We start from the raw sequence: 14,054 nt of genomic DNA, 5'->3' as shown, positions 1-14,054 counted from the left end.
AGGGAGGGAGGGAGGGAGGGAGGGAGGGAGGGAGGGAGGGAGGGAGGGACAGAGAGAGACAGAGAGAGACAGAGAGAGACAGAGAGAGATTGAGATGAACAGAGAATCAAAGTGGAAGAGCGGCAAGATGGGGCTAAAACAACATTGAACCAAACATGTATTCTCTCCGGTAAGGAATCACAAATGTGCATCAGATCGGATGTGATGTACTATCCAGTACAGATATAGTCTAGAGCATCAAGTAGCTCTACTGGAGGCTGTGGGTGTAGTGAGTGGAGGATAGGAGTGGGCAGAGAGGAGCCGAGCAGAGCAGAGCAGAGCAGAGGGAGTTATGGCAGACGATGATTCATGGCCGTCACGGGGAAGGTTGCATTTATTGTCATTAATCTTGCCCTGGAGGCAAAACTGCATTTTAAACCTAACCCTAACCTTAACCACATCGCTAACCCTAATGCCTAACCCTAAATAAATTGCTGTTCTAATCCATTTTTACGATATAGCCAATTTTGACTTTGCCGTTGGCCCATCTAGCAGAAATCGCTCAGTTCTGCCTCCAGGGCAAGATACATGACAGTAAACGTTGGAAAAGGGTCGGGCTCCCATTTGTGATCATTTAAGCTCGACGTATCGTCTGTCCCCCACTCCTGCTCTCCTCCCAGAGAGAGAGATGGAGAGTCCTACTCCAAACTCACCCACACTGAATGAATCATCCTTTACACTCCACAAACATCTTGAGTTCGGTCATGCCTGTACATATTTCACACTCCAGTCTCAGGTCACAACGGACACACCCAGGGCTCCTCAGTCCTCATTTGATGTGACTCTGTTGCCTGCTGTACTGGCTGTTTGGTTAACAGGCGTTTCTCACCACTCTGGCTCAGTGCTGTTTGTCAGGGCTACTCTGCCTGGCACATCCACACCCATACTGAGCGTTTAACACTCTGGCTGTTCTCAGATAAAAACGTATCTTCCAGTTAATAACCATAGGGAAATGGCTTTGCTGGACAGGCGGGCCGTATTTCCACCTGGTGAAACATGGACAAGGCAGCCATCTGGACAGGGCAAGGTGGCCAACACAACACCACTCCCTCAGGGCAGGTAGGCACTGTACCAGTCCGCCTGGATCCTGGGAGACTCAGTTCAAATACCTTATATTGCCAGTCAAACTAAGGCAGACATTATCATCTATTTTAGGTCATAACCGTGGGATATTGTGTGACAATTTCATTTATTCATGTCTTATAGATAGCCATTAAAACAAAAGACACCAGATGCCGAGCAGGGAAGTTGTTTCGTAATCAAAGCTCCCATTCATTTAGGTCATTTATTTTTTATTTAACCTTTATTTAACTAGCCAAGTCCGTTAAGAACAAATTCTTATTCACAACAGCACATGTCTGCCTGATCGCACTGTGACTGGAGCTGGAGCTGGAGCTATATCAAAGCATGTGTCTGTTGCCAGGTAGATTGATAGCAGTCATTTGCAGATGAGAGATATTATTGATTGATGTGATATCAAGCCCGTCACCCGCTCAGCCCTGTAGTGTGTTACTGCTACTGTACCCCCCCCCCCCCCTGCACTCCATGTACTTAACCAGGTGTCCGATGTACATCATGAAATCTCTACACACAACTCAATGAAGATTTAATGGGACTGTAGTAGTGCATTAACATGATTAACAACCGTATGCACTGGTTATATGACGGGTGGGGGGGTCCTACTGTATGTTGAGATCTGGTGTGGGGGGGGGGTCCTACTGTATGTTGAGATCTGGTGGGGGGGGTCCTACTGTATGTTGAGATCTGGTGGGGGGGGGGGGGGGTCCTACTGTATGTTGAGATCTGGTAGGGGGGTCCTACTGTATGTTGAGATCTGGTGGGGGGGTCTTACTGTATGTTGAGATCTGGTGGGGGGGGGGTTCTACTGTATGTTGAGATCTGGTGGGGGGGGGTCCTACTGTATGTTGAGATCTGCTAGGGGGGGTCCTAATGTATGTTGAGATCTGGTGGGGGGGTCCTACTGTATGTTGAGATCTGGTGGGGAGGGGTCCTACTGTATGTTGAGATCTGGTGGGGGTGGGTCCTACTGTATGTTGAGATCTGGTGGGGGGGTCCTACTGTATGTTGAGATCTGGTGGGGGGGTCCTACTGTATGTTGAGATCTGGTGGGGGGGGGTCCTACTGTATGTTGAGTTGAGATCTGGTGGGGGGGTCCTACTGTATGTTGAGATCTGGTGGGGGGGGTCCTACTGTATGTTGAGATCTGGTGGGGGGGTCTTACTGTATGTTGAGATCTGGTGGGGGGGGGTTCTACTGTATGTTGAGATCTGGTGGGGGGGGGTCCTACTGTATGTTGAGATCTGGTAGGGGGGGTCCTAATGTATGTTGAGATCTGGTGGGGGGGTCCTACTGTATGTTGAGATCTGGTGGGGAGGGGTCCTACTGTATGTTGAGATCTGGTGGGGGTGGGTCCTACTGTATGTTGAGATCTGGTGGGGGGGTCCTACTGTATGTTGAGATCTGGTGGGGGGGGGTCCTACTGTATGTTGAGATCTGGTGGGGGGGTCCTACTGTATGTTGAGATCTGGTGGGGGGGGGGTCCTACTGTATGTTGAGGTCTGGTCTTTGCATCTCCTGTATGTGCTGTTGTCGCAGATGAATCTACAGATGCTACTATTGCATCAGAGATTCCTGAGGTCATCATCAGGATATAGTGATTCCAGAGAGGTGCGTTGTGCTGGAGCCTTGTCCTATGGGACCATTGCTGTATGACACTGAATGTGTTAAGTCCAGCTGAGGCCCCTGTGTTATGAGAAGGTTATTCTGATATGGAGACTTACGGCTGGGTCCGTGGATCTTGACCGGCTCGCTGCTGACCAGCGAATGAGAGCACTGCTGACAGACACACTTCTTCCCACAGAAGGTCACCCTATCTCCGATAGGGAAAGGCTTTCTGGGAGACAAGACAAAAGAAGACATCAGACATGTATTCTGCTGAACCTGTAACATCATACAGTACATATACTGTGTAATGACAGCTAGGCAATATTATTTCACACAACTGCATATTTTGTGTTTGGTAATTTTTCATAATGTACTTGTTTTGGTGGTCCAATTATAATACATTTTGTAAATTCTTCCTTAAAAAAAACGCTCAAAATAAATCCATGAGTAAATCCTGCAGTAGGCTTGTGTCCGGGGGGCGCCATATTTGCTTTTGTTCAACAATGACAGTGAAATCCAGGGTCCTGCCGGAGGACAGAGCAGAGACGACTACAGCCCAGCAGTGGTACCGTTATATATAGCCATTCTGGAAGTGTTCGCTAATGTATCACTAACTAACTACCCAACACTGAACAGCTGAGCACTGAGACTAATGATGCTTTGATGTGACTGAAGAAGATTAGACGTGATTATTCCCGCATGCATTTGGGATTCTATTATGTTTAGAAAATGTTTCAAAAAAATTAAATAAAAAACCTTTGAGCAGAGGGCGCTTCATTTGGTCAAGGAGGGCAATGTGATTCTCTTTAGTAGCACATGAGAGAGAAAAGGCATCAAAGGCAAGACCTCCGTTCTAATCGCATTCATACTGATTAGAAGGTCACTCTCCATGGAGACACACACACAGACACGCTCGCACATGAAAGAGCGAGGACGGAGCCCCCTTCCAAAATATTCATCAAAACAAACATCTTTAGCCAGTGGATAAAGGAAGTCATGCAACATTTAAAAGCAGAGAAAATACATTATTCCGTTAGAGGATCTGCAATTAAATATGATAATCTGCCAAACTTTCTTATCCTTTCTAGAAGGCATGGACCCAGCTAATTTCATAACTCATTAAACGAACCCAAATAAGAATTGATATCATTATTTGCACTTGTATTTTCTTTACTTTATGTTTGTTTGTTGCTTTTTCTGATATTAGTGTGGGGCTCTGTTAGAGCATGGGGGATGGGGTGGGGCTCTGTTAGAGCATGGGGGTAGGAGTGGAGCTCTGTTGGAGCATGGGGGTCAGGGTGGGGCTCTGTTGAAGAATGGGGGGTTGGGGTGGGGCTCTGTTGAAGAATGGGGGGTTGGGGTGGGGCTCTGAAGTATGGGGGGTTGGGGTGGGGCTCTGTTGAACATTGGGGGGTTGGGGTGGGGCTGTGTTGAAGAAAGGGGGGATAGGGTGGGGCACTGTTGAAGCATGGGGGGTTGGGGTGGGGCTCTGTTAGAGAATGGGGTGTTGGGGTGGGGCTCTGTTGAAGCATGGGGATAGGGGTGGAGCTCTGTTGGAGCATGGGGGTTAGGGTGGGGCTATGTTGAAGAATGGGGGGTTGGGGTGGGGCTCTGTTGAAGCATGGGGGGTTTGGGTGGGGCACTGAAGTATGGGGGGTTGGGGTGGGGCTCTGTTGAACAATGGGGGGTTGGGGTGGGGCTGTGTTGAAGATTGGGGGGATAGGGTGGGGCACTGTTGAAGCATGGGGGTAGGAGTGGAGCTCTGTTGAAGCATGGAGGGTTGGGGTGGGGCTCTATTGGAGCATTGGGGGTTGGGGTGGGTCTTTGTTGAAGAATGAGGGTTGTGACTCTGTTGGAGCATGGGGGGCTTGGGGGGGAATTTTTTTAATCATGAGGGGTTGGGGCTCATTTGAAGCATGGCGGGTTGGGGCTCTGTTGGAGCATGCAGGGTTGGGGTGGGGCTTTGTTAGAGAATGGGGGTTTGGGGTGGGGCTCTGTTGAAGCATGGGGATAGGGGTGGAGCTCTGTTGGAGCATGGGGGTTAGGGTGGGGCTATGTTGAAGAATGGGGGGTTGGGGTGGGGCTCTGTTGAAGATGGGGGGTTGGGGTGGGTCTCTGTTGAAGCATGGGGGGGTTGGGTGGGGCTCTGTTGAAGAATGGGGGGTTTGGGTGGGGCACTGAAGTATGGGGGGTTGGGGTGGGGCTCTGTTGAACAATGGGGGGTTGGGGTGGGGCTGTGTGAAGAATGGGGGGATAGGGTGGGGCACTGTTGAAGCATGGGGGTAGGAGTGGAGCTCTGTTGAAGCATGGGGGGTTGGGGTGGGGCTCTATTGGAGCATTGGGGGTTGGGGTGGGGCTTTGTTGAAGAATGGGTGTTGTGACTCTGTTGGAGCATGGGGGCTTGGGGGGGATTTTTTTGAATCATGAGGGGTTGGGGCTCATTTGAAGCATGGGGGTTGGGGCTCTGTTGGAGCATGCAGGGTTGGGGTGGGGCTTTGTTGAAGCATGGGGATAGGGGTGGAGCTCTGTTGGAGCATGGGGTAGGGTGGGGCTCTGTTGAAGCATGGGGGGTTGGGGTGGGGCTCTGTTGAAGCATGGGGGGTTGGGGGGGCTCTGTTAGAGAATGGGGGGTTGGGGTGGGGCTCTGTTGAAGCATGGGGATAGGGGTGGAGCTCTGTTGGAGCATGGGGGTTAGGGTGGGGCTATGTTGAAGAATGGGGGGTTGGGGTGGGGCTCTGTTGAAGCATGGGGGGTTGGGGTGGGTCTCTGTTGAAGCATGGGGGGTTGGGTGGGTCTCTGTTGAAGCATGGGGGGTTTGGGTGGGGCACTGAAGTATGGGGGGTTGGGGTTGGGCTCTGTTGAACAATGGGGGGTTGGGGTGGGGCTGTGTTGAAAAATGGGGGGATAGGGTGGGGCACTGTTGAAGCATGGGGGTAGGAGTGGAGCTCTGTTGAAGCATGGGGGGTTGGGGTGGGGCTCTATTGGAGCATTGGGGGTTGGGGTGGGGCTTTGTTGAAGATTGGGGTTGTGACTCTGTTGGAGCATGGGGGGCTTGTGGGGGAATTTTTTTAATCATGAGGGGTTGGGGCTCTGTTGGAGCATGCAGGGTTGGGGTGGGGCTTTGTTGAAGCATGGGGGGTTGGAGTGGGGCTCTGTTGAAGCATGGGGGGTTGGAGCGGGGCTCTGTTAAAGCATGGGGATAGGGGTGGGGCTCTGTTGGAGCATGGGGTAGGGTGGGGCTTTGTTGAAGCATGGGGGGTTGGGTGGGGCTCTGTTGAAGCATGGGGGGTTGGGGTGGGTCTCTGTTGAAGCATGGGGGGTTGGGTGGGTCTCTGTTGAAGCATGGGGGGTTTGGGTGGGGCACTGAAGTATGGGGGGTTGGGGTTGGGCTCTGTTGAACAATGGGGGGTTGGGGTGGGGCTTTGTTGAAGAATGGGGGCTGTGACTCTGTTGGAGCATGGGGGGCTTGTGGGGGAATTTGTTTAATCATGAGGGGTTGGGGCTCATTTGAAGCATGGGGGGTTGGGGCTCTGTTGGAGCATGCAGGGTTGGGGTGGGTCTTTGTTGAAGCATGGGGGGTTGGAGTGGGGCTCTGTTGAAGCATGGGGGGTTGGAGTGGGGCTCTGTTAAAGCATGGGGATAGGGGTGGGGCTCTGTTGGAGCATGGGGTAGGGTGGGGATTTGTTGAAGCATGGGGGGTTGGAGTGGGGCTCTGTTGAAGCATGGGGGGTTGGAGTGGGGCTCTGTTAAAGCATGGGGATAGGGGTGGAGCTCTGTTGGAGCATGGGGTTGGGTGGGTCTCTGTTGAAGCATGGGGGGTTTGGGTGGGGCACTGAAGTATGGGGGGTTGGGGTTGGGCTCTGTTGAACAATGGGGGGTTGGGGTGGGGCTGTGTTGAAAAATGGGGGGATAGGGTGGGGCACTGTTGAAGCATGGGGGTAGGAGTGGAGCTCTGTTGAAGCATGGGGGGTTGGGGTGGGGCTCTATTGGAGCATTGGGGGTTGGGGTGGGGCTTTGTTGAAGAATGGGGGTTGTGACTCTGTTGGAGCATGGGGGGCTTGGGGGGGAATTTTTTTAATCATGAGGGGTTGGGGCTCATTTGAAACATGGGGGGTTGGGGCTCTGTTGGAGCATGCAGGGTTGGGGTGGGGCTTTGTTGAAGCATGGGGATAGGGGTGGAGCTCTGTTGGAGCATGGGGTAGGGTGGGGCTCTGTTGAAGCATGGGGGGTTGGGGTGGGGCTCTGTTGAAGCATGGGGGGTTGGAGTGGGGCTCTGTTAAAGCATGGGGATAGGGGTGGGGCCCTGTTAGATCATGGGGGGTTGGGGTGCGGCTCTGTTGAAGCATGGGGGTAGGGGTGGAGCTTTGTTGGAGAATGGGGGTTAGAGTGGGGCTCTGTTGAAGCATGGGGGGTTTGGGTGGGGCTCGGAAGTATGGGGGTTGGGGTGGGGCTCTGTTGGAGCATGGGGAGTTGGGGTGGGGTGCTGTTGAAGCATGGGGGTATGAGTTGGGCTTTGTTGAAGCATGGGGATAGGGGTGGAGCTCTGTTGGAGCATGGGGTTAGGGTGGGGCTCTGTTGAAGAATGGGGGGTGGTGGGGCTCTGTTGGGGGTTAGGGTGTGGGCTCTGTTGAAGAATGGGAGGTTAGGGTGGGTCTCTGATGAAGCATGGGGGGTTAGGGTGGGGCTCTGTTGGGGGGTTTGGGTGGGTCTCTGAAGTATAGGGTTGGGGTGGGGATCTGTTGAAGCATGGAGGGTTGGGTTGGGGCTGTGTTGGAGCATGGGGGGTTGGGGTAGGGTTCTGTGGGAGCATGGAGGGTTGGGGTGGGGCTCTGTTGGAGCATGGGGGGTTGTGGTGGGGCTTTGTTGAAACATGGGGGGTTGGGGATCAGTTGAGAATGGGGGTTGGGGTGGGACTCTGTTGGGGCATGGGGGTTGGGGTGGGGCTTTGTTGAAACATGGGTGGTTGGGGATCAGTTGAGAATGGGGTTGGGGTGGGGCTATGTTGAAGCATGGGGGTTTGGGTGGGGCTATGTTGAAGCATGGGGGTTGGGGTGGGGCTATGTTGAAGCATGGGGGTAGGGGTGGGGCTCTGTTGAAGCATGGGGGTAGGGGTGGGGCTCTGTTGGAGCATGAGGGGTAGGGGTGGGGCTCTTTTGAAGCATGGGAAGTAGGGGTGGAGCTCTGGTGGAGCATGGGGGTTAGTATGGGGCTCTGTTGAAGCATGGGGGGTTGGGTTGGGGCTGTGTTGGAGTATGGGGGTTGGAGTAGGGGTCTGTTGGAGCATAGGGGTCTGAGGTGGGGCTCTGTTGAAGCAAGGGGGGTTGGGGCTCTGTTGGAGCATGGAGGGTTGCAGTGGGCCTTTGTTGAAGCATGGGGGGTTGGGGTGGGGTTGGGTGGGGCTTTGTTGAAGCATGGGGGGCTGGGCTCAGTTGAAGCATGGGGGTTGAGGTGGGTCTTTGTTGAAGCATGGGGGGTTGGGGTGGGGTTGGGTGGAGCTTTGTTGAAGCATGGGGGGCAGGGGCTCAGTTGAAGCATGGGGGTTGGAGTGGGGCTATGTTGAAGCATGGGGGGTTGGGGTGGGGCTCTGTTGGAGCATGGGGGGTTGGGGTGGGGCCCTGTTGGAGCTTGGGGGGTTGGGGTGGAGCTTTGTTGAAGCATGGGGGGTTGGGGTGGGGTTGGGTGGGGCTTTGTTGAAGCATGGGGGGCAGGGGCTCAGTTGAAGCATGGGGGTTGGGGTGGGGCTATGTTGAAGCATGGGGGGTTGGGGTGGGACTCTGTTGGAGCATGGGGGGTTTGGGGTGGGAGTTTTTTTTATCATGAGGGGTTGGGTCTCATTTGAAGCATGGGGGGTTGGGGCTCTGTTGAAGCATGGGGGGTTGGGGCTCTGTTGGAGCATGCAGAGTTGGGGTGGGGCTTTGTTGAAGCATGGGGGGTTTGGGTGGGGCTTTGTTGGAGAGTGGGGGGTGGGGTTGGGCTCTGATGAAGAATGTGGGGTTGGTGGGGCTCTGTTGGGGGGTTAGGGTGGGGCTCTGTTGAAGCATGGGGGGTTAGGGTGGGGCTCTGTTGGGGGGTTTGGGTGGGGCTCTGAAGTATGGGGTTGTGGTGGGGCAACCTAAATTGAAGACTTATGCAAATGTAATAGGTTGTGAGACAGTGACACAACTAGCCTATATAAACAATATCGCTATGTAGACAACCTGCATAGAAAGGCGCCAAGACAAATGATTCTTAACAAAACAGAGAAAAGACACATGGAGATACTAAAGCAGACAGGATGGGTATTTAGGGCTACAACTCAAAAGGCAAATCCCTCTGCTCTGCATTCATTATACGCACGCACGACTCCCACATGCATGTATGTTTGAGCACACACACGCACACACACACACACACACACACACACACACACACACACACACACACACACACACACACACACACACACACACACACACACACACACACACACACACACACACACACACACACACACACACACACACACACACACACACACACACACACACACACACACACACACACACACACACACACACACACACACACACACACACAATCTCTTTGGTGTGTTGTGTGCTGACAGGGTGGCCCTGTGGGCTTCAGTGGTAATATCCGGTGACAGGGAGGCTCACAGAGATATCCACCCTCCCTTGAGTCATAATGGGCCATTGGATAGATCCTGTATCCAGCCACACGGCAACCAGGCATGCAGGGGAATATGCGTCACACCCGCTTGGCCACAGCAGCTAAACTGGGCCAGCAGAGGTGATCTTCATGCTGCACATTGAAACAAACATACCGGGTTCGTCCCAAATGGTGTCCTATTCCCTAGATAGTGCACTACTTGTGACCAGGGCCCATTTGGGATGCAGGCGCTGTTTCAAACATGCTGAGGACGAGGCAGTGTGCTATGAACGACAGACAATACTGTCCAATGTACTTGCATAAACAACGCATCCTACCCCCTGCATAGTGAGGTTTGGGAGAAGTGGGGATGATCTGTGGTTGATGATGAGTGTTTTACGTGTAGTGACTGCTGACTGCATGAGCGGAATGCCAGCTCCGCTGCCGCCACCGAAAGCTAAGAGTCAGCATCTCTAGCAGGGCAGGCAGAGCTATTAGGGCCATTTTTGGTAAAGATTCATGATCCTTAAACATGGACTACTCAGTAGCGTCATTCAATATCATTTACTAGTTCACTAGCCAACTGACGGTGGAATATTCCCTATCACCTTGCATATCACTGTCAAGCCTGTGCCCAAATTACATCTCATAACACCATTCAGTGTCAGGTCACTATGTAATAGCATTGAACTACAGATTGCAAACAGTGCAACACACATTCATTAACATACACATCTGTGCACCATGGGACATACACGCACAGCCATGTAAGCAGTAGTGCTCTCAGGCTATCAGGGCCCTAGGTGGGGAGGTTACTGTGGGTCAGACTCTAAAACCCACCCCAGCGCTGGTGCCACCTGCTACGGCCACCTGCCACCGTACGTGACCCCCTGCCTGCCCAGACCACCTGGGCATTCCATAGTACAACACAGCATGCCACCTACACCAACCAACCAACCAGACCCAAGTCTGCCTTGGCACACCACACAGAGAGTCTAGATCAGAGAGAGACATGACAGTTGAGAGTGTGGGTGTTTGAACAATAACAAAACAAATAACATAATAAATCAAATAAAAATGAATAAAATGGCTTAGAGGAAACAATTCAGGTCAAAATTCCAGCGGAGCTGGGGTAGTAGGTCAACTTGTTTCAGTAGGGTATGTATGTGTGGGGGTGGTGCATGTGGCTTCGCTTGTATGTGGTCATTTGTGTTGTACAGTCATGGCCAAAAGTTTTGAGAATGACACAAATATTCATTTTCACAAAGTCTGCTGCCTCAGTTTGTATGATGGCAATTTGCATGAATTGCAATTAATTACAAAGTCCCTCTTTGCCATGCAAATGAACTGAATCCCCCCAAAAACATTTCCACTGCATTTCAGCCCTGCCACAAAAGGACCAGCTGACATCATGTCAGTGATTTTCTCGTTAACACAGGTGTGAGTGTTGACGAGGACAAGGCTGGAGATCACTCTGTCATGCTGATTGAGTTTGAATAACAGACTGAAAGTTTCAAAAGGAGGGTGGTGCTTAGAATGATTGTTCTTCCTCTGTCAACCATGGATACCTGCAAGGAAACAAGTGCCATCATCATTGATTTGCACAAAAAGGGCTTCACATGCAAGGATATTGCTGCCAGTAAGATTGTACCTAAATCAATCATTTATCGGATCATCAAGAACTTCAAGGAGAGCGGTTAAATTGTTGTGAAGAAGGCTTCAGAATGCCCAAGAAAGTCCAGCAAGCGCCAGGACCGTCTCCTAAAGTTAATTCAGCTGCGGGATTGGGGCACCACCAGTACAGAGCTTACTCAGGAATGGCAGCAGGCAGGTGTGAGTACATCTGCACGCACAGTGAGGCGAAGACTTTTGGAGGATAGCCTGGTGTCAAGAAGGGCAGCAAAGAAGCCACTTCTCTCCATGAAAACATCAGGGACAGATATTCTGAAAAATGTACAGGGATTGGACTGCTGAGGACTGGGGTAAAGTCATTTTCTCTGATGAATCCCCTTTCCGATTGTTTGGGGCATCCGGAAAAACGCTTGTCCGGAGAAGACAAGGTGAGCACTACCATCAGTCCTGTGTCATGCCAACAGTAAAGCATCCTGCGACCATTCATGTGTGGGGTTGCTTCTCAGCCAAGGGAGTGGGGTCACTCACACTTTTGCCTTAGAACACAGTCATGAATGGAACACAGCCATGAAAGAATGATACCAACACATCCTCCGAGAGCAACTTCTCCCAACCATCCAGAAAGTTTGGTGATGAATAATGCCTTTTCCAGCATGATGGAGCACCTTGCCATAAGGCAAAAATGATAACTAAGTGGCTCGGGGAACAAAACATCGATATTTTGGGTCCATGGGCAGGAAACTCTCCAGACCTTAATCCCATTCAGAACTTGTGGTCAATCCTCAAGAGGCGGGTGGACAAACAAAACCCACAAATTCTGACAAACTCCAAGCATTGATTATGCAAGAATGGGCTAGAAAATTAGTCAGGATGTGGCCCAGAAGTTAATTGACAGCATGCCAGGGCGGATTGCAGAGGTCTTGAAAAAGAATGGTCAACACTGCAAATATTGACTCTTTGCATCAACTTAATGTAATAGTCAGTAAAAGCCTTTGACACTCATGAAATGCTTATAATTATACTTCAGTATTCCATAGTAACATCTGACAAAAATATCTAAAGACAATGAAGCAGCAAACTTTGTGGAAAATAATACACTTTTGGCCACGACTGTACATACTGTGCACATATTTCTACTAGCGTATGCCGCAGTGTGTGTCTGGCCTCACTAACATCCTCCTGCTACTAAATATCCCGAGTCATCTCAACCAGCAGACCAATATAGAAGAAACCACAAAGTCGTCAAAAACCCTCTAAAGACTCTGAAACAATGACAGTGAACCACACAATCAGAGAGAGGGCTTTTGACATTGTAATACCCCCGAGGTCTTAGATACCCAGCATGACAAGCAGAAACAAGAGGCTGCATGTCCCTTTCTCTCCTCTAAAGAACACGTCCCTCCTCACTGAACTGTTCCCTGTCTTGGAAGATCTGATGAAACATCTGATAATTTCTTTGTTTTCTGGTTATGCTGATTTCTCTTCTTTATCAATTTTATTCAGCACTGATTATATGCCAGCATCCCCAATAAAACAAATTATTCACTACTTTCCTCCACTCGTTGCCTCCATGGTAAACTCAATAATTTAATCAACCATTATCCAGCACAACGTTGGCCTCCGATGTGCATCGAAGGGCCAGCAATGATCAATGTGGTGGATATACTCTACATAAACTCAGCAAAAAAAGAAACGTCCATTTTTCAGGACCATGTCCTGGCTGACTGGCAGCACTGGCGGCCCCTGGCTGACTGGCGGCCCCTGGCTGACTGGCGGCACTGGCGGTCCCTGACAGACTGGCGGCACTGGCGGCTCCTGGCAGACTGGCGGCTCCTGGCAGACTGGCGGCTCTTGGCAGACTGCCGGCACTGGCGGCGCTGGGCAGACTGGCGGCACCATGTCTTTCAATGATAATTCGTAAAAGTCCAAATAACTTCACAGATCTTCATTGTAAAGTGTTTAAACACTGTTTCCCATGCTTGTTCAATGAACCATAAACAATTAATGAACATGCACCTGTGGAACGGTTGTTAGTTCTTGGCGCACCCATCCCTTTAGCGGGATCATTTTCGTCAACATCCGCTGAATTGCAGAGCACCAAATTCAAATTAAATTACTAAAAATATAAAATGTTCATGAAATAAATATAGCAATATAGCAAAACACAGCTTAGCTTGTTGTTAATCCACCTGGCGTGTGTAAGGGTTTTCCTGTGGTGAAGGAGAAGCGGACCAAAATGCAGCGTGGTGGTTATTCATGTTCTATAATAAAGGAACTAGACATGAAATAACTAACAAAACAATAAATGTGCGAAAACCTAAACAGTCCTATCTGGTGCAAACACAGAGACAGGAACAATCACCCACAAACACACAGTGAAAACCAGGCTACCTAAGTATGATTCTCAATCAGAGACAACTAATGACACCTGATTGAGAACCACACTAGGCCGAAACATAGAAATACCCAAAACCTAGAAAAACAAACATAGACTGCCCACCGAACTCACGCCCTGACCATACTAAATAAATACAAAACAAAGGAAATAAAGGTCAGAACGTGACAGTGTGTCACATTTCAAAAAAGCTTTTCGGCAAAAGCAAACCAAGCGTTTATGTAAGGACATCTCTCTCAGAAGACAAAACATTTGAAACAGCTAGCAGCAAAGTAGATTGGTCACGAAAGTCAGAAAAGCAATAAAATGCATCGCTTACCTTTGATGATCTTCGGATGTTTGCACTCACGAGACTCCCAGTTACACAATGAATGTTCCTTTTGTTCCATAAAGATTATTTTTAGATAGGAGAGAGAGAAAATGTCTACTCCAAGCTGCTCGCGCATGCAAAACTCTGCTGGCACGCAGCCATCCACTGACGCGATGTGATCTTTCTCGCTCATTTTTCAGAATAAAAGGCTGAAACTATGTCTAAAGACTGTTCAGACCATGTGGAAGCCATGGGAAGAGGAATCTGTTTGATATCCCTTTAAATGGAGGGAAGGCATGCAATGGAACAGGGAGCTTTCAAAATAGAAGGCACTTCCTCTTTGGATTT

The 14,054-nt window shown here is 50.6% G+C and overlaps 1 protein-coding gene across 3 annotated transcripts in view; it reads right to left on the bottom strand.

Annotated features, from left to right (window-relative positions):
- LOC109891851 (actin-binding LIM protein 3) overlaps positions 1–14,054 on the bottom strand; it is a 118,846-nt gene that overhangs the window by 43,160 nt on the left and 61,632 nt on the right. For all 3 annotated transcript variants that reach the window (XM_031826965.1, XM_031826966.1, XM_031826967.1), the window contains exon 4: positions 2,841–2,953. In XM_031826965.1, the coding sequence (XP_031682825.1) occupies positions 2,841–2,953 (113 nt within the window). The remainder of the gene's footprint in view (positions 1–2,840; positions 2,954–14,054) is intronic.

The sequence above is a fragment of the Oncorhynchus kisutch genome, linkage group LG6 (genome assembly GCF_002021735.2).
Source record: "Oncorhynchus kisutch isolate 150728-3 linkage group LG6, Okis_V2, whole genome shotgun sequence".
NCBI classification, from domain to species: Eukaryota; Metazoa; Chordata; class Actinopteri; order Salmoniformes; family Salmonidae; genus Oncorhynchus; species Oncorhynchus kisutch.
The sequence above is the reverse complement of the archived record's forward strand: the minus strand, read 5'-3'. Positions and strand labels throughout refer to the sequence as shown.